Below are 27,938 nucleotides of genomic sequence, written 5' to 3'. Positions count from 1 at the left end.
GGCTCATGACATCACTAAGTTTCAGGTTCAATGATATTTTAGCCTTACTTTATGTCTGTCTGTATTCTAATAAAGATTCTGCTCCTGTTGCTTCTGCTATTATTGCTGCTGCTCTTGTTTCTCCTTCACATCCTTTTCTGTTTTCCTCCTCCTTCTCTGCCCCCTTCTCTACCATCACCTACTCCTCATTTTCCTAACAAATGTATCCAATATTCCCATTACAATATCTGAGCCTTGAAGGGCTCTAAACACAAAGCCTGTTGGATGAGTGGTACAGCAACTGGAGGTCCATGGTGTCTCCCAGGTCCCTGGACCCAGAACATCTTTCCAACAGACAGGAGGGCTGGGAATAGAAACACTCTCTAGTTGTGAAGGTAGCTTAAGACAAAGCTGGAATCAAAATGGCCTTCGTTGGCAATTTGTTTCGCCTTGCAACCAAACAAATGATTCTCTTGGATGCTGACCCCTGCTTGCCTCCATCCTCCCTGCCTTTCCTAACTCCTTCCCTGCTGCACTGCCCCCACCCCAGCCTCCATTCTCTCATCTGTCCTTTACCCTCTCAACTTCTCCACCCAAATTCTGCATTCCACCTTTGACTCCAGCCTGTAAATGTTCTCGCCACTGACCTGGTCAGGTGGAGGCTGCCGTAACTCCTGTGTGATATCAGTAACCCATGCCAGCGAAGCCAATGAGGTAATTTTCCCCGAAGCTCTAAATATAATTTAACAAGTTAAACACTGTAGCATTGTGGTGGATGCACTCTTCAGGGACTGTAAATTGCTTACATAGCATCAATAAACACGGTGCCCTAAAGCGAGGGGCTGTTAAGACTTTATAATCTAAAGCAGCACTAGGAGTATCACCCCAAGGCTTTAACTTCACGTCAGATAAAAACAAAGCGACTGAAGTCTTTAGTTGATGCCAAATGTACCCAGGAACACAACAAGCTTCAGGGGGTAATTACTTTCTGAGTGCTTGATGTGGATTCACTGAGAAACACATCTGTTATCAGATTTGCCAATGATTAATTTGATTCTTCCATTTGCACAGAAAATGAGGGAAGTAAAGTTGATGGTTACAAGTGCCAAGTCAATTGGTATATGGCCCCCAGAGGATAATGTATCATTTTCTTGGGATAAGAACAAAAGTTTCAGCGTAATCTACTCTCACACTTGGTATTATACCCCATAGGATTATGTGTATAGAAAAAGATTTTGTGGAATTACATTATCTTTGGTGTTGTTGAAAGGGTGTAGAGTTTTAAAGGTTAATGGCCTCTTTTGGAAGTGAAATAATTTGTGTTTCAGGTTTTGAAACCCTAAAGCTTTCCCCTGCTTTTTTTCTCTTCCCCCTGATGTGCACACAGCCCCGGTCAAAGCCTTTCACGAAACACACCGCTTCTGCCATTCCTTCCCAGGTTCATATCCTCAGCCAACTGGTGACTAAACCTTTTTGTGTTTTAACTATTATCCAGAGTATTTGGTCAAAAGTATTCGCATTTGAGTTCTGGAAAGCTCTTAGCATTTTACACATGTTACCTCATTAATCACTGCAACCATCAGACTGACAGTGTTTGCCTTATATTAAAAGCAGTGGAAAAAAGAAAGCTCCGAGTGGCCTGGGGACCTAACCAAGGTTGCTTGGTGAGTCACGGCGGAGAGAGGGAGAGGACCTGCCATCTCAGGCACTGTTCCAGCCCCCAGACCTTGCACCTTCTCACCCAAGAACACCCCTAAAACTCTCAGGGTAGGGCCTTTGGGTCTGCAGGATCTCGGGGTCACCTTTGTGATCTCTGAGCATTTTGTTCTCTATACGAATTCTGAATAGGATTAAAAGGTTACCTTTCTTTCATTACAATCAGGGCCATCTTAAGATGATGGGAAATTTTCAGCTCGTGCCTGTAGGCTCTAGTACAACATACCAATCCCTGGAGGACAAGCAATAACTGTGAGAGAAGGAAGCATCACTGGGGTTTGGGAGAATGAGCAAAATGCCCTCTGCTCATTTAACGCCATCAGCAGTAGCCATCACCTCTCAACTGGGTGGTCCTTAGGTTGCCCCTCTGCCTTTTCAGCCCCATCCTTTGGGCTGCACGTTGTGCTGCAGTGGGGTGCATCAGGGTTCCTGCTAACTGGGTTCATCAGCAGAAAGATGGTCGAGGAGGGCTTTGACCTGGACCTCGCAGTCCACTTGGGATGGCTTTGACTCTGGGGCTGGGTTGAAATTCATTCTCTGTTGTGAAGGCAGGCAGGATCCAGGAGATACGTTTTTCACATAGATGACTTAAACTGCTTTAAGCTGGTCCAGGCATCTCTGCTGGGAAATAGGCCACTCTCCAGGAGAGGTTTCCATTGATGCCAGTCTGCCAGGCTCACTACACACCTATCACTAAGTTTGGGGCGGCAGTGGTGGGGCACATGATTCAGTTTTCTCTCCCAGCTTTTCTTGTGCCAAGAAGATATACTCCAAGGGCGCCTCTTATGCCTTAATGATAAATTATAAAAATCCTAAGATCAAAAAGTTGACAGACAAGAACAACTTCATCTTACTTCTGAGTGGCTTTAGTTAATTTCCAAATTCTGTGGTACCATAGGACTACCCCCTCCTCACCCATTCCTAATTCATTTCTTAAAACACCAGCTAAATATATCATGGGAGATACACCATTACTTTCCATTCTTTCAAGTAATGCATTTCTGTGTAAACATGTTGTTTATGAAGGAAGCTTTTATGGATGCTTTGTGTTGCCCTTTGCTCAAGAAAATACATTTTAAAAGAATTCTCCACAGCCTGGCATGTAATGTTTCATTAGCCAACATAACCTTGTTTATTTGCTTTTTAAAATTTTATTTGGGAAAGGAAATCAATCTGCACCCCTGACATGCCGCCAGGTTCCTGTTTATAAGCACACAATAGGCAGCTTGGAGGGGGCAAAAACAGATAGTTTATGATTTCAGCATTAAGTATGACACAATCTGTATCTGAAACCATGGAGGCAATAGTGTTTTCCTGTCCCTGCAGCCATGCTCTGCAGTTTAAGTGCTTTTTTTTTTTTTTTAATCAGCGCATTATCGAAGTGTGCACAGAATGAATGTTCCTAATTGTGCCGGGCACTTCAAGTGTGAGGAAGCATTGTCAGAACAAAAGGAGGTCTTTGCTGGGTTTTTGTTTTTGTTTTGTTGTTTTTTTAGAAAGCACTTGAAGCAACTAGCTGAGACTCAGCCCTATAAATGTGCTGTGCTCTGGGGAGGCTCACAGCGGCCTTGCAACATAATTGAGTATCCCGAGGCCCTCTGCTGTCAGAGATTCCGAGGGGCTGGGGGATGAGGAGCAGGACATGAAAGTCCATCATCAGAGAGAACCCCTTCCCTTTTGCTCTAGACTCCCAGTGGTGATGTGAGGAGGTGGCCATCCTCTAAACTTGACTCTCACTTCTGCCTTGTTTGAGTGTCCATCTGCTTTTCTCTTCCCCAAGATGTCCAACATATTCAGGTCCAAAGGGGACCCTGAGATAAAGTTTCTCTGCTTCACAAAAGGAGATCTAGATTCTAGTCCTGTTTCTACCTCCATTTAGATGTGGGCTTCTGGTCTGCTTGCCTCTCCTTCTCTGACCTTCATTTTTTTCTCTGTAAAATCAAGGAGTTGGATTCCAGGCTTTCTATGGTATATTTCAAAGCCCAAGGTCTGAGAGCAGGTACTTATCATCACCATAAAATCTCCTCAAAGGAGAGGGTGGGATGAGTTGAGAGAGTAGCACTGAAACATATTTATTACCGTATGTAAAATAGATAGCTAGAGGGAAGTTGCTGTATAACACAGGAAGCTGAACCTGGTGCTCTGTGACAGCCTAGAGGGGTGACATGAGATAGGGGGTTGATGGGAGGAAGGTTCAAGAGGGAGGAGACAAATGTATAGTTATGGCTGATTCATGTTGTTGTATGGCAGAAACTCCAGGTCAGGAGGATCCCCTGGAGGAGGAAATGGCAACGACAGTCTCATGGACAGAGGAGCCTGGCAGGCTATAGTCATGGGTCGCAAGGAGTCAGACATGATTGAGCGACTAAGTGCATCCACACACAAGCACATACACACACACACACACAGGGCAGAAACCAACATAACATTGTAAAGCAGTTATCCTCCAATTAAGAAAACAGTCTTCTCCTCTAACCAGAAGTTTCTTCTTTCCTGTCTTCCCAGCCTACATCCAAGCTGGATCTCCTGTTTTGGGTTTATTCATCTGTCATTCTGTATCTATGCCTGATGAGTGGACATTAACTTCATCCCTCCTTTTCACGGCCCCAGTTTCCACTATTTCAGTAATGATTTTGACTTCCGTGGATCTGCGTTTTCTTTGTTCCTTTTCATCTTCCTAAATTACCATTGAAACCTAACAATTAAATCCTGCATGATTCTGCTGGCCAACAGAATTAGTGTCTCTTTGGTTACAGAACTGTGCCTGGAGGCAGGATAGGGTCCCTTTCCCGTCCCATCCTGCCATGTGCAGGGTCAGCCTGTAGTCATAGCTTCTTATAGAAGCCCTGAAGTTTTTCCCATTTTTTTTTAAGTGACTTTATTTTGCTGAGCATGCTGAAAGCTCTTGGGATACTCTGTGTTTAAATCTAGACTGTTCACACAATGAGTCAAAGAGGGAAGCTGATTTGGTGGGGCAGGGGTACCGTAAATACAGGGGGAATCTTTCATTATTCATCTCTGCTAGTAATTAGAGCGTCCTATTGGAGACTCTTGAGAGTCCCTTGGACTGCAAGGAGATCCAACCAGTCCATTCTAAAGGAGATCAGTCCTGGGTGTTCATTGGAAGGACTGGTGCTAAAGCTTAAACTCCTGTACTTTGGCCACCTCATGAGAAGAGTTGACTCATTGGAAGAGACTCTGATGCTGGGAGGGATTGGGGGCAGGAGGAGAAGGGGACGACAGGATGAGATGGCCGGATGGCATCACCAACTCAATGGACATGAGTTTGAGTGAACTCCGGGAGTTGGTGATGGACAGGGAGGCCTGGTGTGCTGCAGTTCATGGGGTCGCAAAGAGTCGGACACAACTGAGCAACTGAACTGAACTGATTGGATAGGGCAGTGGCCTGCCACAGGGGCAGAGGCTCTTGGTGCAGCAGACTTGAGTGTGGCATAAGCCTTCTTGGAGGAGGTCACCATTAACCCCTCCATAGAGCCACCAGAACTTACACAGGACTGGGGAAACACTCTTGGAGGGCAGAAACAAAACCTTGTGTGCACCAGGACCCAGGAGAAAGGAGCAGTGACCCCACAAGAGACTGATCCAGACTTGCCTGTGAGTGTCCAGGAATCTCCAGCAGAGGCGTGGGTTGGCAGGGGCCTCCTGCAGAGTCAGGGGCACTGAGTGTGGCAGTGCATGCAGGGGATCTTTTGAAGGAGGTCATCATTATCTTTATTACCTCCACCATAGTTTGGTCTCGGTCAAAGAACTGGGAAGGAATACAGCCCCACCCATCAACAGAAAATTGAATTAAAGATTTACTGAGCATGACTCTGCCCATAAGAACAAGACCTAGTTTCCCCCACAGTTAGTCTCTCCCATTAGAAAGCTTCCATAAGCCTCTTATCCTTATCCCTCAGAGGGCAGATAGAATGAAAGCCACAATCACAGAAAGCTAATCAAACGGATCACATGGACCACAGCCTTGTCTAACTCAGTGAAACTGAGCCATGCCATGTAGGGCCACCCAAGATGGATGGGTCATGGGGGAGAGTTCTGACAAAATGTGGACTACTAGAGAAGGGAATGGCAAACCACATCAGTATTCTTGCCTTGAGAAGCCCATGAACAGTATGAATAGGCAAAAAGATGACACTGAAAGAGGAACTCCCCAGGTCTATATGTGCCCAACATGCTACTGGAGAAGAATGGAGAAATAACTCCAGAAAGAATGAAGAGACAGAGCCAAAGCAAAAACAACACCCAGTTGTGGATGTGACTAGTGATGGAAGTTAAGTCTGATGCTGTAAAGAATGATATTGCATAGGAACCTGGAATGTTAAGTCCATGAACCAAGATACATTGAAAGTGGTCAAACAGGAGATGGCAAGAGTGAACATTGACATTTTATGAATCAGTGAACTAAAGTGGACTGGAATGGGTGAATTTAACTCAGATGACCATTATATCTACTACTGTGGGCAAGAATCTCTTAGAAGAAATGGAGTGGCCCTCATAGACAACAAAAGAGTCCAAAATGCAGTACTTGAGTGCAATCTCAAAAATGACAGAATGATCTTTGTTCATTTCCAAGGCAAACCATTCATTATCACAGTAATCCAAGTCTATGCCCCAACCAGTAATGCTGAAGAAGCTGAAGTTGAATGATTCTGTGAAGACCTATAAGACCTTCTAGAACTATCACCCAAAAAATATGCCCTTTTCATTATAGGGGACTGGAATGCAAAAGTAGGAAGTCGAGAGATACCTGGAGTAACAGGCAAATTTGGCCTTGGAGTACAAAATGAAGCATGGCAATGCTAACAGAGTTTTGCCAAGAGAATGCACTGGTCATAGCAAACACCCTCTTCCAACAGCACAAGAGAAGACTTTACACATGGACATCACCAGATGGTCAATACTGAAATCAGACTTGATTATATTCTTTGCAGCCAAAGATGGAGAAGCTCTATACAGCCGGCAAAAACAAGACTGGGAGCTGTCTGTGGCTCAGATCATGAACTCCTTGTTGCAAAATTCAAACTTAAATTGAAGAAAATAGGGAAAACCACTACACCATTCAAGAATGACCTAAATCACATCCCTTATGATTATACAGTAGAAGTGACTAATAGATTCAAGGGACTAGATCTGATAGACAGAGTGCCTGAAGAACTATGGACAGAGGTTCCTGATATTGTACAGGAGGCAGTAATCAAGACTATTCCCAGTTTAAAAAAAAAAATGCAAAAAGGCAAAAGCTTGTCTGAGGAGGCCTTACAAATAGCTGTGAAAAGAAGAGACACTAAAGGCAAAGGAAAAAAGGAAAGATATACACATTTGAATGCAGAGTTCCAAAGAATGGCAAGGAGAGATAAGAAAGCGTTCCTCAGTGATCAATGCAAAGAAATAGAGGAAAACAACAGAATGGGAAAGACTAGAGATCTCTTCAAGAAAATTAGAGATACCAAGGGAACATTTCATGCCAAGATGGCATGGCCCTAACAGTAGCAGAAGATATAAAGAAGAGGTGGCAAGAATACACAGAACTGTACAAAAAAGATCTTCGTGACTCAGATAATTACAATGGTGTGATCACTCACTTGGGGCCAGAGACCCTGAAATTTGAAGTCAAGTGAGCCTTAGGAAGCATCACTGTGAACAAAGCTAGTGGAGGTGATGGAATTCCAGCTGAACTATTTCAGATCCTAAAAGATGATGCTGTGAAAGTCCTACACTCAATATGCCAGCAAATTTGGAAAACTCAGCAGTGGCCACAGGACTGGAAAAGGTCAGTTTTCATTCCAATCCCAAAGAAAGGCAATGCCAAAGAATGCTCAAACTACCGCACAATTGCACTCATCTCACATGCTTGCTTCTTGGAAGAAAAGCTACAACCAACCTAGACAGAATATTAAAAAGCATAGACATTACTCTGCCAACAAAAGTCCATCTAGTCAAAGCTATGGTTTTTCCAGTAGTAATGTATGGATGTGAGAGTTGGACCATAAAGAAAACTGAGTGCCGAAGAATTGATGCTTTTGAACTGTGGTGTTGGAGAAGACTCTTGAGAGTCCCTTGGACTGCAAGGACATCAAACCAGTCAATCCTAAAGGCAATCAGTCCTGAATATTCATTGGAAAGACTGATGCTGAAGCTGAAACTCCAATACTTTGGCTACCTCATGCAAAGAACTGACTCATTGGAAAAGATCCTGATGCTGGGAAAGATCGAAGGCAGGTGGAGAAGGGGACGAAAGAGGGTGAGATGGTTAGATAGCATCACCGACTCAATGGACATGAGTTTGAGCAAGCTCCAGGAGTTGGTGATGGACTGGGAAACCTGGCTTGCTGTAGTCCATGGGGTCGAAAAGAGTTGGACACAACTGAGCGACTGAATTGAACTGAACTGATTGGATAGATGTAATTGGATCATATCACAAAAGTTAAGATAAAAGACTGTAAGCATTTCACCCTCCACCTTCCAACGTTGTCTGAGCACCCATCTGCCCCCAACACACACTCTTCAGCCTCCACTTGAATATTGTTCAGCCTATGCTGGAGCTCAGTGTACTGGAGTTGTTTTGGGAAGAGTGGGCAGCACTATGTGTGTGTGTGTGTGTGTGTGTGTGTGTGTGTGTGTGTGTGTGTGTGTGTGTGTGTGTGTGTGTAGGGAGCTTCCCCAAAGCTTACATGTACTGAAAAGATAGGGTTCCTGAATTCTCTCTGCACAGAGAAGACCTCAGCATCTGTTAGGTCTTTTCCCTTAGCTACCACTGAAACAGACCTTTAAGAAGAATTCTTGATGGTTCTCATCCCAGTAAATAAGAGAGAAGAGAGAAAAGGAACCATGTTAGCACTTCTTCAGACATTGGAGCCTACACCTCCATCAGATGCGGAGATGTGAAAGAATGTTGGAATAAATGGAGCGATACACAGGACAAGGCTTGGGGGAGTGGTCTCTTCTGCCAGCAGATGATTAGATTTGATGCCTAAATGTTGTTGTTGTGCCATTAAAAATGGGATGGAGAATTATCTACCCAGAGAAACAGGTATTATGTATAAATACAGAACCTACTTGTAGTCAAAGCTGCTTAATCAGGGTGAAGGTAATACAAGCAATTCAAATAATGTGTCTTTCATCTTTTGCCCTGAATGTGCATTTTTTGCTCAGTCATGTCCAACTCTTTGTGACCCCATGGACTGTAGCCCAGCAGGCTCCTCTGTCCATGGGATTTTTCCAGGCAAGAATACTGGAATGGGTAGCCATTTCCTTCTCCAGGGGATCTTCCCGACCCAGGGTTTGAATCTGCATCTCCTGTGTCTCCTGCACTGGCAGGCGGATTCTCCACCACTGTGCCAGCTGAGAAGCCCTGATGAATATGCCTTTTACTAATGATGATAAACCTTTAAAGTAGCTTTGTATACTGAGATTCTATTTATGTTTCTGAATTTATCTATAAGGGTTTGAAACTATTTCATAAAGTGACTAGTAAACAACATACGTATGAAAACACCTGTGAAAAATATATGTATTTTTTTTTAATATTTAGGCCTACAGTTGGGTTTCTTTCAAAGTAATCAGACAATAGTCATATATATGTGTACATATATATACACATATATATGTACCGATATACATATATACTTGTGGGGCAAAAAGTAAACAAACTTATATGTATCATCAGCTTGAGGATATAAGTGTGTGCAAAGGGAAAGATGTAGGCCTTTTGTCCAAGGACTCATTAAAAACTCCTACAATTTGTGTGTATATCTTCTCTCTTTTTTTTGGCATGAGCTTAGAATTGAACCCAGTGTCCCAAGTGGCAAGTGAGAATTCTACCACTGAACCACCCACATACCTTGGTGTGTTTCCCATGTGGGTCTCTGACTCTCCTGAGATCTCATCTTTCTTTTAGGTTTTGAAATACTGTTTCTTAGCCTATCAACTAATCAGTATATTTATTCCACCTTAAACCTGTCAGTGGAGAAATGGCACAAAGGACAAAAATGAATCCAAGATGGCAAATTATAGAATGTTTGAGTTGCTGAAGATGAAGGCCCTGAAGATTTGATGTCCTAACACAAGAATAAGAGGTTGCCGGGGGAGATCATCTATATACAAATATTTCATTGGCTTTTAGTGCTGACTTAGCAAGCCAGCCCATAAATCCTGACTGTCCAGGGTAGAAAAATGCAGCTTCTAAATGTACTTACTTCCCTCCCATCCAATAGCTGGCAGAAGGAGAGTTGAGCTCAGCACGGTAATGGCTTTATGGTACATATACACCAGGTGCCAAATTCTTCCTTCTGTGACTCCCACACAGAAAACTGTTCTTATTCCAAACCTGATTGTTTTACCAGGAGGAATGTAGATGAATCGGAAGCTGTGGCCTAAAAGTAAGACCTTGTGTTGAAGGTGTGTATCTGGGTTCAGAGGAGCTGTGCTTGTCCCGGCTCATCGTTGTGGGGTGGAGCTGGGTTACCTGGGCACATGTGAGATGGGTGCGTCTTAGCTCTGCCTTCTGTTGTTTTCATCAGTCCAATCATGGCTTGTTAGGCACATGGGTAAATGCAGAGCAAGTTCAGTTAGTCAAGTCCTGCCCTTAGATGGCTCAAATCAAAGGAAAGGAAATAAGGGTACAGATAACTCTGGGTTTTTGTGTTTTTTTTTTTAGTAGGTGGGATGGAGTGAAAAATGTCATGGGTTCCAAACTGGGGTTTCTAATCTTTTAGGTCCCTTGGATATCATAATGTACATATAAATACATATTATTAATAATAATATAATAGTATTTATATGTAAACATAAAATAATGCAAACTTAATCAGAACATAGTTGTGCTGCATAATTTCTGACTGTCCATCCAGGCCCATTTCCCCCTTTTCCATTCCACTGTCTTCCTTGCAAGGCTGACCTGTTTACACTGCATGAATGAACACCTTTAACCTGTGCTTTGCCACTGATCTGGGCCTATGGCCACAGGGGCATTATGACAGGTTTCCGGAGAGGGAGGAAGGAGAGCCTGTGGGTCTGTTCTCCCAGCTCCTTTGGTTAGTTGCCTCTTTTGACTGAGGGTCACAGTTCTGGCCAGGTGCCCTCTCCACACAGCTCTCTCTCCTCCCCTGGTCATGCTAACCTCTTCTCTCCTCTGATCTCAATGCAAACATAAGCCTGCCGTTTCTCTCACTCTTGGAAGCCTGGGAATGCTAACAGCTCCCTGCTGAAACTGGCCCCAGGGTACTACACTGTGGCTTGTGCTTTTCTGCATTCTGTCTACAACTTCGCAACTAGTTCCTTTATTGTGGGTGCGTGCTAAGTCGCTTCAGTCGTGTCCAACTCTTTGTGCCCCTGTGGACTGTAGCCTGTCAGGCTTCTCTGTCCATGGGATTCTCCAGGCAAGAATATTGCAGTGGGTTGCCTTGCTCTCTTCCAGGGCATCTTACCAACCCAGGGATTGAACCCACGTCTCCTGCATTGGCAGGAGTGCCACCTGGGAAGCCAGATTCCTTTATTAATCACTCCTAGAATTACCCGTTTTGAGCACGCCGTTTCTGTTTCCTATTGGGACCTCAAGTGATGCAGAGGTCCAACATTCTAATTGAAATTGTGCCTTTATCTGTAGTAGGTCCGCCAGATAACCTAAAGCATGAGCTTCCTTCTGTTTGACTAGGATTTTATCAACATTGTGAAATAGTATCTGATGGTACAATGGAGTGAAATGGGATTTTAGTAATCCAGGGATGTAAAAGCTTCAAAAGACAAGTTGTATAGAAAAATGAATTCAGACTTTTAAGGAAGTGTTTTAGAAGTATGAGATCCAAGGAAGGAAAGCCATAAAAGAGATTCTTGGTGGTCAAAAATAAATAAATAAGTAAAGTCATTGGATTTTTTGTGTATTTTTCTTTTCTTGAGTTCTTGTTTTAAGAATTAGGATCTGAAATGGTCTGGTGCTTTTGGATTGAAACGAGCGAGAGAGGAATGGGTGTTATGAATGGGAATGAATGGATGAAGTAAGGGAGGTATGGACTCAAGGAGGCAGACTTGTAATAGCAAACAGTGTGGCCAGGCCTCAGACATAGGCCTCACTGGGAGGTAATGTTTGAGCAAACATTTGGAAGAGGTGAGGGAGGTAGCTATGAGAATAATGTAAAGACGCCTCTAGCCTGTGGGGGTGGTGGCGTCAGGGCTCCCATGTGCTAGCAGAGCATCAGGGAGGTCAGTGCAAGTCTGGAACAGAGTGAATAAGGTGAGAGGTGGTAGGAAATGAGGTCACAGTGGTGGGTGATGTCTCATAGGTTTGGGGATGTACCTCGCAGACTCTGTAAACACGGAAACCATCTCATTGACCCCCATTGTGCTCCTCTGGACACCTGAGGATCCAGAGAACCCAAGTTCCCACTAGAACATTTTTAAGAAATTGGCCTCTTAATATTCAGACAGGATTTCCAGAAGCTTCTTTGGGGACTGTCACATCCTGCTGTGGCCAGTTCCCCTGCACCACACAAGTGCTGTTTGGTTCTCTGTAGTTGAGAGAAATGTTCTCTCTTTATATCAGGATTCCATCGAATAAGATAAACTTCATCTCTCACCAATTTTTTGTGTTGGATGATGGCATTTGGGTTTTGTCTTAAGATTTGAAACACTGGTAGCTATGATTCAGTTTCCTTGGAAGCAGTGGCGATTCAAAAGGTACTTATCCAAGAGCCACTTCCCAGGATAGAAATATGCTGCTTTATTAATACTGATCCTTAGGATAGCCTCGCAGAAACTTAGGTTTGTGAAGCACTAAACAATTTCCAAAGCAAGTTCATTCACGGAGAGTCACCTGACGGGTTCCACCAGCAGCAACATGAAGTGGGAGCCTCCTCATTCTCTATTGTTTCACAGGAGGAAGTCTATCTTGTAGTACTTTTTCCTTCCCGCTGAAGATCACATTTCTATGTTATGTTCAGAGCATACTGTTGCCAAATATTCAGGAATGCAGATGCCCAACCAGCGCTCCAGTTAGGGGAGTTTTCAGGCAAATCCATTTTTGCGGCCAGCCCTGCCTTCTGCCTCTTTTGGCTGTGAGAGAAGAACTGGGGGATGTGGGGCCTGGCAAAGGCTAGGGAGAGTTTCTCCTTAGACCTGTGCTAGAGAGTGCCACCTTTATATTTCTGGCCATTAAGCAAGTATTTGATTTGCTTAGAAATGTTGAAGGGAACTTCCCTGGTAGGCCAGTGGTTAAGACTTCACCTTCCAATGCAGAGGGTGTGGGTTCGATCCCTAGTCAGGGAGATGATTCCCCCATGCCTCGCAGCCTAAAAAAGAAACAAACAAACAAACATAAAACAGAAACAATATTGTAACAAATTCGATAATGACTTTAAAAATGGTCCACATCAGAAAAAAATCTTAAAAAAAAAAACAAAGAAATGCTGAAGAAATAGACCTTCATCATCCCTGTAGGAGTTTTACATGCAGTTATTTTTAGTAGTTTTACTTTTTCAATAAGGCAGGGAGAGAAATTTGTTTAGTGATTCTAAAATGGACCACTTGCCTCCTGCACAGCCAAACCAGGCACTCAGGATGACTTCTCAGAATTTTCCTATGTACTTAGCATTGCTTTCATATTAAAGCCCCCTTTCAAAACTTCCCCAGGCCACACAGAAGCACGAGCCTGGCAATAGCATTGGTGCCATCTGCTTACCTTTCCTTACCTGTCCCAGGGCCCCAGGGTTTTACTTGTTTTTAATCACTTAGCTCTGACTTTTGGGCCCTGTTTCCTAGTTGCTAAGGATGGCCTATGTTCAACCAGGGTGCTCTGGTTTGAGTTGACCAGGAGACTGTTGAGCTGTGTCCTGGCCTCTGTGTGTTGATAAGGACTTAATGAGGACCCAAATTCACAGGTGGTCTCTCTTTATATCTCAGGCTACGACAGCCATGTGCCCAACATAGACGAGGAAATTATAGATTGATTGCTCTTTATTTCCATCTCATCACCTCAGAAGTCATAATTCACTCATCCATCTAGTCATTGGTCATCTTGCTCTGTGCCAGACATGGAGCTTGCGTGTGTGCATCTTCAGTTGCTTCAGTTGTGTCTGACTCTTTGTGACCCCGTGGACTTTAGCCCACCAGGCTCCGCTGTCCATGGGATTCTCCAGGCAAGTGGGAGCGAACCTGGGTCTCCTGCATTGGCAGGCAGGTTCTTTACCACTAGTGCTACCTGGGAAGCCCAGGTAGCCCAGGCATGGAGCTTAGGCACTAGCAATAGAAGAGAAAATGAGACAGGCACTGTCCTTGCTTCCTGGAATTTATAATATGGTGCGCTGGAAATAGGAAGTTACTATGTGATCAGGATAGGTGATGATGAAGTTCTGGAGCTGGTGGGAAAGCAAAGAAAACAGCTGTGGGATTCATTATGCAGGCAGAATCAACAGACTGAAGAAGTTAAGCAAGATCACGTGCTTAATGGTGGATTAGATGGAAACTCTGACCTGTTGACTAGCCCTTTGCTCTCCATTCTGTGGTCTCATCAGCTTTGGATGATGTCTTTCCTTCTTTCTTGTATGTATGTATATAAAAATATTTTTCTGATTCATTTGTTTTTCATCCCCTTCTTTCCCTAAATTTCCATATTTTCTCGAAACTGTAGGTCCTCTGAAAGAGCACTTACTTTTTCTTTTTTTTTCCCCCTCTTTCCTCAACATTGGCTATACTTACTATTTATTCACTCAGCAAGCATCTACGTGATAGCCATTGCATTAGGCCCTGAGGACAATGATATGAAATCAGACCTGTCCCTGTCAGTAGAGTGTTCATAGCTGGAAGGGGAAACTGACCTGAATTATAGAAATAAATGTACCTGTGTGTTATAGGAACTTTGAAAGAAGTATGTATGGGATAAGATGGAGGACAAAGGAGAGGTCAATTGATTATAATATTGTGACCTGGAAATAATGATTATCACTTTTGCGCATTGAGAGAGGCTATAAAGGAAAAGATCTGGGTGCTGAGGATGAAAATAACAGGGAGCATATCCTTAGTTAGGGAGGTAGTGTTAGCATTGTAGTAATCATGATAATAATAATGATAATTATAATAATGACTACTAACTTTTACTGGACATTTAATGTATCCAATATTTCACTCAGCTCTGTATTTATATTACCTAACTTAATCTTTATAAAAAATCCTACAAGGCAGGGTTGTTCCTGTGTAATGACTGAGAAAACTAAAGCAAAGAGAAGCTATCAACTTGCTCAAGATCACACATTGTTCCTTTATTCACTGAATAATTGAATTTATTGCACATCTCTGAAGTTCATGGCACTGGCGGTTCTCAGATGAACATGGAATATTCCCTTCTCCAAGTTTCCTGGAGGAAGCATTTGTTAAAATAAGTCAGGCTTTCTGATGGAGGTGTGGATAAGGCACTGTGGGGGAGCAGAGCGGGGAATTAACAGAGCCAGAAGTGGTGGAAGGCTGCACGGAGGAGGGAGCATTGGAGCTGGACCTTGATGCTTGGGTTGACTTCAGAGAGGAAATGTTATGTGCAAAGGTAGAAAAGAGACGTGAAATGATCTCGGATAGTCAAAAAACATCAAAGTCTGTGTGTGTCACTGGTAGGGGAGAGGATGGAGAAGATGGGTTGGCAGGAGGTGAAGTGGGAAGGATTGATGGCAGCGGGAATGTAAAATGCTGAAATCAACTCGAAGGAGGTCATGGATGGCCAGTGGAAGTGTTTAAGTAGGCTGATGCCATGATGGAATGAATGCGCAGCTTTCTGGAAGAAGTTCTTTGAGAAAGGAGGAACCTTACGAGACAGCATGCTGACAATATCATTTTCCGTGGTGTTAGATGAGTTTCTAACTTCCAGGACTATCTGTAAATACAGAAACACCAGAAATTTGCTCCACTGTGATTCTAGTAAGCTGAATGCTGTCCTAGCGCCATTTCATTTCTTTTCCATATGATTGTATTTAGCAGGTGCAATCAAGACAGTCACGTGGGAGATGAGAACAGAGACATGAACAGTTCAAGGCCCTGAGAATCTGAACAGGAAGGAGCAAAATCTTTGAGACAGACCCAAAAACTGTTTCTCACAGTCATGGGTGGCTTCTAAGAAGAGGTGCATTGTCTTAAACATTTTACAACAATGTTAAATGAATAGCTATAAAATGCTTACAGGAGTGCTTCAGGGCTCTGTTGCCTGAAACCCAGTATTAGAAAGGATGACAGAGGTCTGGGATTGGAGGGGAGTGTGGACCAGTCAGACGGATCAGATATTGCTGCTGTGTGTCCTGCAGACTGACATCGAGAGCCCCAGTTGGGAGGCACGGCCTGCTTCCTGGAAATGTGGGAGTGGGCTAAGACCACTGAGGGTTACATCACTGTGTGAGCTGCCTTTCCACCCGTTGCAAGAGAAGTTGCCTTAGAAGTCGAACTTGATACAACTGTCAGAAACATTATCTCTTTCTCAGGCTTTCCCTGAGCTCTGGGAAACTTTTAAGGAAGGTGAACCCTCATCATAGAGTGAGCTAGTCATGGTTGGTTGTTTGCTTCGATAATTTGGTGAAAGTATTGATCAACGCTTTTTGAACTACAGTCTTCCCTCCCTAATTCTAATCTGTACTCTTCATAGTAAATCAGTTTAGAAATGCCAATGCAGCCAAAATGACCTTGAGACAAGGGTTACTGATCAATCACTTTGAAATGAATTAATGGTGTATTCCCAGGCTTTGCTAGCTGTGAAGGCTGTGGTGATGACATTGATCCAAATTAGTGGCATGACAGATAGACTCTAATTCTCAGGATCATATACTAGCATCAGTTGGTCACTTCTTTTAACATCCATAGAAATGATAGCAGATCTACTTTATATTTTACTGTGTCAGTTTCTGCTAGAAAATATTTTAAAGAGAGACTATAGAGGCAGTGTGTATACTGAAGCCAAGCTGCCTAGTTCCCAGCTTGTCCACTTCCTCACTGTGTGACTTTGAGGACTCTTAACCTCTCTATGCATCAATTTCCTCATCTGTAAAATGGAGGTAATAATCATACCAAACTTCTAGACTGATGATAAGGATTAAATGAGATTTTGGACATATGTTCAGGCTGTGTGTTAGCCATTACTTATAATATTTATGTTAATAATCAGTCATAGGGAGTAGCCACCCAGAATTGACCATTTACTGTCTGAGCCTCACATTCTGAACTTTACTGAAAGGGAAGAAGTGCACATTTGCTGTCACGTACTATGATGGAGTATTATCGCATGTGAAACTCACTACAATCCTGTCCACTAGATGGTTATCTCCATTTTAAAGATGAAGAAGGTATGGCTCTGAAAACTTAAATACCACGTCCCAGGTGGTACAGAGCTCGAGTGAACCTGAGCTCGATGGCAGAGCTCACGTTTCCTTTGTGTAAGCTGTTCCTCCTTAGAATTCTCCAGGGATAAGTGGCAAACTCTGACAAAACAGAATTAAAGGTGCACGTCAAAGCTGGAGTTCCCACAGTGTCCTGTGATCTCCTCTCCCTCCCTCTCCTGCAGAGGTTGCCTGAGATAATGTCTTCTCTTCTGTGGTCCATCTTGTACTGTGCGACTATGCTAAGGAAAGAGAAGCAGGCTGCATGGGCCCAGTTCTCCTCCACCCCAGCCATGCCTCATAATTCCATGCTGTCTCCTTTGTCATGGAAGAGCCCACCTTCTCAGTAGGATTCAAAATACTCATACCATTGCAGCTCTCAAGAGCACCAGAAAGGAGTCAAGACCCTCTAGAGTCTCTCTAACACTTCCGGAGAGCCTAGAACCTTCCAGAAGGTTAGAACCTTTGTTATTATGTCAAAGTCTCAGACATCTTTTGGATGCAGTTCATGGATGTTTACACTGGAGAAGTTCTGAAAGTCTTCCTAACTGCCCGGGCATCATTAAGATGCAGACAATTCTAAGATTGCACAACTCATCTTGTAAACGCGTGGCTTATAAAGTCTCCACACCTTGGCAGTTGGGAAGAATATAGATTTGAAGATAACATTTGGGGACTTTATGGGAATCAACATCATGTTGTCTGTGTGCTCCAACCTTCACTTTCATCTGTGGTCCACCTCCCTTCATCCTGCATTACCACACCCCCAAATTATAGTTATTTGTAAGAGTATGGACTTATGTTCATATACATCAGGTTGTTTCTTCAATATTGGTTTCCAAGCCCATGCATGTAGACCAATTACCGCTCTACCTCAAACTCACTGACTATGCAATCAAGACTCATTATTACCCCAGTTCTCATCCCATTCACATACCCTTTATATCTCAGAACAACAGTGAATGGAGAGCAAGGTATATTTCAGGGCATAGGAAAAGAGGAAGGCCAAGGACATGCAGAGAAATCTAAACTAAAGAGGGGGAGATTTAGGTGAAAATGGTTTCTTCCGAGAAGCTTTTTCATCTTTGGTGTTTGTGAAATTTTATTTTGTTAGGTCTGTTCCCTCAATCGTGATCCCTTGGGTCTGGTGGAAAGCTATAATTTTTGGAAAGCTCATTTCTGCAAAACCTTATGGTTATGGAGGAAAATCAATGTTTGTAAGCCCTTGAATCAAGTCTAAAAAGTCTGTTTGGATATTTAGTGTCTCATAAAATGTAACATAGAAAGACGTGTAGAATAGCAGAGCTGGAAAAGGTCATGGAGACCGTGTGGTCCGCTGTACCCCTTGTAGTGATAGGCTGTGAAGTCAAGGGGAGCTGAATGATTTATGCAGGTTATATGACGATGAGGAGGGGTGGAAAGACTGAACTGGAAGAGACCTCCTAACTCCTAAGGCAGTGTATTTTCAAAATTATCACAGCTTACTAATTATTGGGAAGCATCTGAGCCAAATTATGAACCATGTATTGTGAGGGAATCTTAGCAAGAAGAGACCTTAGAGATCATTTAGTGCCATCTCCCTCCGGCTGTAAGAATCCTCTTGGCGGCATCCTTTACAGATGTCCACTAGTCCCTACCAGCTTAAATCTGATGCTTGGAAGCTCAGTACTTTATAAGGCAACTTATTTTGTCTTTGGTTATCCCTACATATTGGTAAATTTATCCCAACTAAAGGTCACATTTCTATTTTTAAAGTGCCAGTCCAGAAGGACTGACTGTGGCCAGAGGGAGGTGGAATGGTATTAGCAATGGTGTAGACTTTTACTCTTTTTCTCATCTTAAAATTAGAATAGTAATGCCTATCTTACAGTGTCACTGTGAGGATTAGTGAAGTGAAGTGAAGTTGCTCAGTTGTGTTCGACTTTTTGCGACCCCGTGGACTGTAGCCCACCAGGCTCCTCCATCTATGGGATTCTCCAGGCAAGAATACTGGAGTGGGTTGCCATTTCCTTCTCCAGGGGATCTTCCCAACCCAGGGTTCGAACCCAGGTCTCCTGCATTGCAGGCAGATGCTTTAACCTCTGAGCCACCTTTGTGAGGATTAGAGGAGCAGTTTATAAAGCATCTATCATAATAGCTGCTTCAATAGGTACTCAAATTGTAGTTGTTGTTGGCTTTTATCATCTTGATCCCATTTTTTGAAATTATGCCCTCTGGAGCAACATAGACTATGTCTAATACCGCAAATATTTGAAGGCAGTTAGCATGACCTCTAAGCCTTCTTTTCTTCAGACTAAATATTCCCTGATTCTTCTACCACTCTTTCCTGTGATGTATTTTGGATGCCTCCATTGCTTTCATTCCCGCCTATTTGTCAATTTCCCCCTTAAAATGTGGTGGCCAAATGTGGTCAGTCCAATGTGCTCGACAGTGAAATAATTACTTCCCTTGATCTGGACTTTGCACTTCTCCTACAGCAACCTAGATTTATGTTAGCATTTTTGGAGGCCAGATCATACAGTTGGCTCGAGTAAAACCGTGTTCTACTATCCAGAATGTTAGTGATGCCTCCCAATATTGTGTCAACCACAGATTTGACAAGCATGAATTTACATCTTCATCCAAGCTGTTGATAAAAATGTTGAACAAGAGAAGGCCAAAGGTTGAACCCCCAGATTCTTCACTGTATATTGACATCCATCACTGGTTGGTGACATTATTTCACCAGCTCCAAGTCTACGCACCTATACTAACAAAAATAACTCGGTGAGATACAGTCATTCTTTGTGTTTTTGAAATTGGATATTTAATTCATCTAAAGATAAAATGCCATTCTTTTATCAAGGAAGACAGGTTTTGAACCCATAATTAGGAAAATGTGAATTCAGAAAGTAATTTCATGTTTGAGTTACTATGTAATGCTGAAAGAAAAAAAATCATCTTCTTTTAATGCAAAATGATAATGCTTGCTTAAATTTGTTTATTTTTCCAAAATGTTTTGAAATTACTCTCTGGGTCTTGGGGGAGGAGGCTGGAGAATTTGCAGATTTCATATGTGGGGGAGAAAAGAGATTTTTGAAAAACAGCATAACTTTTAGGAGTTTTTTCCATCTCTGAAGGATATCACAGAGACAAAGAGATCTCTTTAAAATGTTGGTGGGGATGTGTGTGAAGTGTATTCCTGGTAGTCTTTTTTATTCTTTTTAATGATTCTCAGACAACATTCCTAGACTTTTTGAGGGCATAGGTATTTCTCTCTCTCATTTAAGATGCTTCACTCTGAATAAATCAAGCCAATTTCTTTGTATCACGTTTCAAAAACTTTGAACAAAGATTTTCTTGGTTTTCATGGTGAAGGTAAAGAATTGTTATGGACATATCACTTGAGCCAAAGTGCTCAAAGACTTGAAGTTCATTTCTTAGTACTTTCCTTCAAGGGCTCATTCAATGTCTTCTCAAAGACTTTGATTTCCAGCGTATGTTCCATGCTTGTGGCTTTCTTCTTAATTCTGATCCTATTTCTCTACCCCATAATCAAACAGGTACCTTAATATCTAATGTATCTTAACATCTCTTATTGTGAGCATACTTTGAGATTTTAAGGTAAGCAGACAAGAGCGCTCACATTCTCAGAATTCACTCAGGAAATAAAAGATAAGATTTCATCATACTGAAAATTTTAGGAGCATCATTTTATAGTTTACTCATTCTGCGTAGTTTGCTGTGTGCCTACCTTATGCTGGGCACTGATCTGGGCAACAGAGACTCAGTGGGGAGTATAGTCGAATTTAGTCCCTTCTCTCATTGTGCTTAGAGGGAGCAACAGATATTGGTCAAATAATCGAAGACAATTGTGAACTTGTGTAAAGTGCTGCGAAGGAGGGGGAGATGGTGCTCATTCTTGGAGAGGTCAGGGAAGGCGTTCTCACGTGATGCTCAGTTTGTGATTTGAAGGTGCAGGTAGGGAAAGAGCATGGGTAGCAGAAACAGCATGTTCAGCTCTGTACCGACATATGGAGCGCGTTCAGGATGAGAGCAGGGAAAGTCCTGCAGGTGGAGTGAATCACAGACAGCAAGAGTGAAGGTGGTGTGAGATGAGCTGGGGAGACCAGAAGGCTCTCATGAAGGCCTTGAAGATCAAGGAAAGAGTGCTGTCAGGGTCTTCTGAACCATGAGAAGCCATCTAAGCAGCCTGGAGAGGGTGGGCAATGTAGAGGGATCTGTATGTTATGTGCTTGGTTTTGCCTTTTGAAAAGGTGACTGTGGCTGTAGTATGGGAAGGAGGAAAGGAAGTCAAAGTGAGTGACGGGGGACCGGTTTGGAGAGTGATTGTTGAATCCAGGAAAGAAGATGATGATGGTTGGGTAGAAGTTGGTGGAAGAAGAGACAGAAAGAGGAGAATGATGCTTGCATTGAATTTATGGTACTTGGGGACTCCACGTGGGGGTGATAGAAAAGAGATGCCAAAGGGAACTCAAGAAGGGTTTAGACATTTTATATTATTGTCATGAGCTTAAAGAAGATTATTTTTAAAATCATATGGCTCTGTTGATAACTTTCACTAGCACAACAGAAATAATAAAACGAAAGTCAGAAATCCTCCTGTGCCTGAGATCTATTATTAACAAACTAAGTGACTGTGAACAAGATGAAAAAAATGTATCTTGAAGGATCTAAACAAAGGATTTAAAAAATAATACTTGCAATGTTTACTTCATCACAACCTCATGCTAAGACCTAGAAAAATGAGTTTGTTGAGGTTTACTTTTGAAAGAAATAATGATTATCTTTATTTTCAGTATTACTTTTCATTTGATTCTTTATACCTCTAGTTCCCATAAAAATAACTCAAGCGTATCCCTGTGCTGCCACCCCAATACAAATCACTATTTCCTTCCATCTTACTTTAACCAACCACAATATTTTCCCATGTCAGAAAAACCTTCCAGTATATAAGAGGAGCCTTTGGATCATGTGTGTGTGTGTGTTTAAACCTGTTCATGCCTTTGGGACCTCACGACAACACAGTCAGCTCACAGTCTAAGCCAGGTGCCCAGTTGCCATCTGGACTCTGGACAGACTGTGTGGTCAGGATTTAGAAATCATAAACCTGGGAACGGTGCAAAGTGATGGACACAACCACCCCCGCCACCATATATGTTATCACCATCATTTAACACATAGTGCAGGAAATCCTGTTCTTTGCAGAAGAACTTCAAAGAACCACTTCCTGTTCTCCTGGGTACTGTTTATTTTCTTCTTTGCTAACCTCAAAGCACAGACAGATAGGTATTTTTCCTCTAGTAAATTGCTAGTGACACTCCATTTCTTTCCTGTCATCCTCAGCCCACTGTCCAACTGACCTCTCAGATTTCCATACCCTTCTAGGCTAAAGAGCTGTACTTGGATGTTTTCAGTGGCCCACTGACTTATGTAACTTTGTCCGGTACTTTCTTTTTCTTTTCTAGGTTCTGAATTTCTCACATTTCAGCCCTCTTATGCCTCAGTGTGAATCCTCTCTTCTTGCCCCAGTGACATTCTTTTCTAAGCATTGACTTATATACACTATCACATGTGAAATAGATAACTAGCATAAAGCTGCTGTATAGCACAGGAAGCCCAGCCTCGCACTCTGTGATGACTTAAAGAGTTGGGATGGCGGGAGGAGGGGGGCTCAACAGGGAGGGGATATACATATACATACATACATATATATATATATATATATATATATATATATATATATAAAATTATGACTGATTTGCATTGGTGCATGGCAGAGACCACTGTAACACTGTAAAGCAATTATCCTCCAAAAAAAAAAAAAAAACCACACAAAGCACTGTCTTTTAAGCTGGCTTTATCATGCATATTTTACCTTGCGTACATGCTAAGTCATTTCAGTCATGTGCAACTCTTTGCGACCCTATGGATTGTAGCCCTCCAGGCTCCTCTGTCCATGGGATTCTCCATGCAAGAACAGTGGAGTGGGTTTCCCTCTTCCAGGGGATCTTCCCAACCCAGGGACTGAACCTGTGTCTCCTATGTCTCCTGAATTGGCAGGCAGGTTCTTTACCACTAATGCCACCTGAGAAGCCCATACTTTACCTTACTTTTGAATTTTAAGCAAAGAAGCCTTCACTCAAGTCACCAGAAATAAAGACAGGATATTAAGTCACTCAAGTGACTCAGCTGTGCCGTTATTTTCTTCCCTACTATATTCATGTATGTATGTATGCATGTCTGCTGAGTGCCTACTGAGCTCCAGTCCCCATGGGATAGAGTCATGAACACAAACACTGTATGTTCTAGAGGAAAAGACAGTGAACAAGTGAACAGGTAAACCAGTGTCGTCAGTATTCCATGATTCAACCAAAGTATTGGAGATTTATCTTATGGAAAAACAATAGAGAGTTGTAACTCTCACGCTCGTCATTGAACCCCAGACACCCTGTTGTCTTTCACAGTCAATATCCTCACTCCCTAGGTTGTTGAGCTTGGGTCACGCATACTCAGATTATGAGTTAGAAAAGTAGTTTCCTGGGGAAAAAAAGAGGTGGTTACTCTTATAGCACTGAAAAAGAAAAAATAACAAGTGTGCTTGTCATTCAAAGCAGGGTGCTGAATGGCTTTTCACTAAATCATAATGTTATGCACTTACCACAGAAATCATTTTCAAATGGAATATATATCACCCCAAGTCAGAGCAGATATGCACTAAACCTCACATGGGGAGGTGGCAGGGTGATTAGTGAACTTCCAGGTATTTTCTTATGTGCTTTACTCTTAAGGCGAATAGTTATTTTTCATCTCCTTGAAGCTGTAACTTATAACAAAATAAATGGACCTATGGCTTGCCAGAAGCCATAACTCTGTATTTAGTTGACATGACCAGATTCCCCAGTTTGGCCTTTGAAAGCCTGAGAGCAGAATAAAGCATTAACCTCTTCTGACCCTTTCCCTTCTGTCTTCTCTGGGCAGAATATCTCGATGCATAACCCCGTTGGTGGGGCCATGGCGGGGCCTGGAGCTCACCAGCTCGGCAGCGCCCGGATGCCCAACCATGACACCAGCGTTGTGATTCAGCAAGCCATGCCGTCACCCCAGTCCAGCTCTGTCATCACGCAGGCCCCTTCCACCAACCGCCAGATCGGGTAAGGAGATCTCCTTGGTTGTCTCTGGGTCCTGGCCGGAGCTCAGGGAAGCTTCTGGACTCTCTTCCGGCTTCTAGTCTGCAGGTTGGATAAGACAGAAGTTGGTTTTCCTGGCTGGTGTGATACTGCCTAGAGCTCAGAGTGATGTTTTTGGTGGGAGACAGCTAGAGGGAGTCTCTGTTTGGTAGAAGCTCTTTGACCTTGGATCTAGAGAGAAGGGCAAGTCGTTCTGTGTCATTGTTCCTTCAGAGAAGATTCTTGAACTTTAAGGTGACTGTGGGGAAACTCCTTGGACGTTGGGAGCAGAGTGTAGTTCTCAGGACAAATGCTTGAGGATGGTGGAGGGAAGTGTCACCTGCCCAGCTTCCTCACTAACAGAGTATGTACCTCCATTCCTAAGACCAGTCACCCGTGTCTCTGGTATGTTTCCACAGTCCTCCTTCTCTCTGATGATTCTTCTTTCTTCTCTCCCTTGTTAATATTAATACCTTCTCATTAGCTCACCTCTTTCTGCACTGGTTCATATTCATTCCTGGAGAAGACGAAACGAAGAAGGCAGATCCTATCCTTCTCGTTTATATAAAAAAGAATACTGAGGCATTGAGAAAAATAGGTAGAATGTTCGCAGACACTGTATCATGGCACGGAACAAGCACTCACTCCTGAGTATCATGTGATAGCTCTCGGTCCTTGTTACTCAGAGTGTGGTCTGAGGACTGGCAGCCTGGGTATTACCCAGGAGCTTCTTAGAAATGCACACTTCTGGCCCAGCTTCCTGCTCTCAAGAATGAGGATGGTGTCTCTTCTCTCCACCCTCACAAGACTAATGTGAAAAGGAAATAAAAGATTTAAGAGTGCTTGGGATCTTAGGAAGAAAAAGTAGTAACTTAAGCTAAGGAGCTATGATAAATTTATGTTACTGGATGCTGAGAACTGCTTGCTCCTTGTTCCTAGAATTCTCTGTTTAAAATAGGAAAGGGAACTTGCTGTGTTTGGTGTGCATATCAGAATTTAGTTAGAATATTCCACTGAATAGTAGATACGGTGATTTTAAGAAAAAATTAGAAGCTATCTCACTCTGTCAGTTATGTCTTTTCCCTTCCTTGTTTTAAATGTGTGTAAGAATTCCCCACCCAGAGAGAGCGCTAGGGACAATGGCTTATCCCTCCTCAGAATACACTAGAAAGGGTACCTTGTCTCTCACATTTCTCAACTCATCAGGATGGGTTGTGACATACAAAGACAAATCTTAACAAGTGAGAGTTGGGGGTAATAACTGTGTTGTGAGTTTGCCATGGGAATCTTTGGTTTCCCATTCAAGAAACAGAAAATTAATCTGGCCATTTGAATGCTTGGCTTTGTTGGAATAAGCCATCACTAAAGTTGCAAGTGTGTCTGTGAAAGAATCCTTTTTTTCTCAAACGTCTATGGGAGTAAATGCTTCTCCGTCCAAAGCAATAACCTGTAATATACTAAGAAGGTGGGGTCATTAAAGACAGCATCTCAGTCTCAAGGGGACTCCTTCACGCCAGTGGCCTGGCTTTGGGCAAACAATTCACAGTTAGGTGAGCTAATTATAATTATTTTATTTTTCTTTCAAGGGGAAAAAACATAAAATGTGCTAGATTTTATTAGCATTTTTACAGCATTCCTTCTCCCCTGGAGTTCTTCTGCCTCCTGCCCCCCAGCTTCCCTTTTGGAGGCCCTTAGTATTTGGCCATTGTTAGTACAATGGTGGTTTTTGTGAAACAATCTTTTAAGGGTTAGCACTAAATTCTAAGATGGGTGTTGCCTCTGTCAATAATTTCCCAGCTGGCCAGGGCTGTACAGCTGGATGACATTTCTAGGCTGTGTCACTATGCCCTGTCAGGTGGGGGTATATGCCATCTCCCGACCCACTCTGTCTTCCCGTTTATTCCCAGTCCTGGGGTGTTATGTGTTTCTCCTGGTGTTTTCTAGGAGATAATTGTCACTTTTAGGACTCTGTCTCATTGCCAAACTTGAGGGAGGCTGTTTCTTGCTTCAAATCCTTCCCTGTTGTGTTTGCCATGTTGATTCCAAACTCCACACCCTGTCATTTCCATTTTTCTCCATGTGACCCATCTAAAACCTTGCCCGGATGATCATGGGGGCTCAGCAACCCATCTCACTAGTGGATTCAGAATGAAACTCTAGGTGGTAACATTTGGGGATGGCTGACTCTTTTATTTCTCTCAGCAAAGAGGAAATGAGTACTTACTTTAAAACATGAGTTCCCTCTGGAGACTGTGTCTTTAAATGAGCATTTGAAACTGCAGATAGTTTTCTTTTTTTTTTTCCTCTGAGGCTGCACAGAACCATATTGTAGTAATATTCTGATTTTTATCACAACCTCAAATATTTAAGTGTCAAAATCTGGCCAAGCCACCTGCAAATGTTTGCCATGGCTACTGGCCAACAAAAGCAGCAAACAGCAATGAAAGTCTTCATTCAGGCTCCGCGCTTAAGCTGCACCCAGCCAGAGAGGCTGGGACCCACCTGTGCCCACGCACAGGGCTTTTTTGCTGTGGCCAGTGGGCGTGTTCACAAATAGAACTTTGCGGGGGGGGGCCACCCATCTCCCGTTCCCCCCTTTTCTTCCCTTTGACCAGTGCTGGGTTTCTATTGCCAATCCCACTTTTATTCTCCTTTCTGCCACCATCCCCCCTTCATGCTGTATTTAAACTTAGAGGTTTGAATGTATTGGGAGTGATATTGACATGAAGGATTGGAAATGGGAAGTGCCTGCTCCTAAGGAAGATTTGGAGGACCAAGTGTAGGCATCCTTGTGAGCATTTGATTTTCATATTTTTGAAGCAGGCACTGAGTCAACATAGGACCAAATGGGTGGAAATGCAAAATTCTGAGATAGACGAACCACGTGTGCAAACTTCAGTCTGTCCTCTATCACCTGCTTCCATTGCCAATGCCCACTTCTGTCCAAGTAGTGCTTTTTATCTCGATAAAAACTGGAGGTAAGTATAAATATCCCAAATTGCACTCGTGTGGTTAGGTAGGCTAGAAAAACACAGTGTTGGAGAGTGTGGGAGGCATCCCTAAACTAGTGACTGCTTGTGCTTAGTCAAACTGGCAGACACCCTGTCGAGAAGAGTGCCTTTGGCTGATTGATGGTAGCATTTTAGGAGATAAGTTTTCCAGATGGAAAAAGAAAAAGAGGGAGCCATAGGGTGTGGGGGAGACAAGCGAGATAGAAAACAAGCATGTGTTAAATACAGATGAAATCGATTCTGCCTTGGACCAAATATGTGGCAGATTCCAAGCAGTATCTCTCTCCTCTAGTAATTTTTTTTTTTATTAGAGATCACATAACAGGCTCATTAATTCAGGATCCAGTCTGCAACTCCTGAGAGAGTGGTGGAAGAGCAGGTATCAGTAGTATAAGTTCTCTCTTTCTGTCTAATTCTGTCTCTCTCTCTCTTTCCTCATATGAGAAATTTTTGTAGGGGCCAGCAGTCAGTTGAGAAGGTGGCTACAATTTTAATAAATCCTAGCTTTCCTTAGTGGTTCAGTGCTTAAGAATCCGTCTGGCAAGCGGGAGACACAGGTTTGATCCCTATATTAGGAAGATCTTCTAGAGAAGGAAATGGCAGCCCACTCCAGTAGTCTTGTCTGGGATAATCCCATGGACAGAGGAGCCTGGCAGGTGACATTCTATGGGGTTGCAAAAGAGTTGGTCATGATATAGCAACTGAAC

At 42.9% G+C, this 27,938-nt stretch overlaps 1 protein-coding gene across 3 annotated transcripts in view; it reads left to right on the top strand.

The window, feature by feature from the left end:
* Window positions 1-27,938, top strand: part of CREB5 (cAMP responsive element binding protein 5) — a 439,335-nt gene that overhangs the window by 152,139 nt on the left and 259,258 nt on the right. For all 3 annotated transcript variants that reach the window (XM_060415034.1, XM_015095332.4, XM_027968650.3), the window contains one exon: window positions 24,033-24,205. In XM_060415034.1, the coding sequence (XP_060271017.1) occupies window positions 24,033-24,205 (173 nt within the window). The remainder of the gene's footprint in view (window positions 1-24,032; window positions 24,206-27,938) is intronic.

Source organism: Ovis aries, chromosome 4 (assembly GCF_016772045.2).
Source record: "Ovis aries strain OAR_USU_Benz2616 breed Rambouillet chromosome 4, ARS-UI_Ramb_v3.0, whole genome shotgun sequence".
NCBI lineage: Eukaryota > Metazoa > Chordata > Mammalia > Artiodactyla > Bovidae > Ovis > Ovis aries.
The sequence above is the reverse complement of the archived record's forward strand: the minus strand, read 5'-3'. Positions and strand labels throughout refer to the sequence as shown.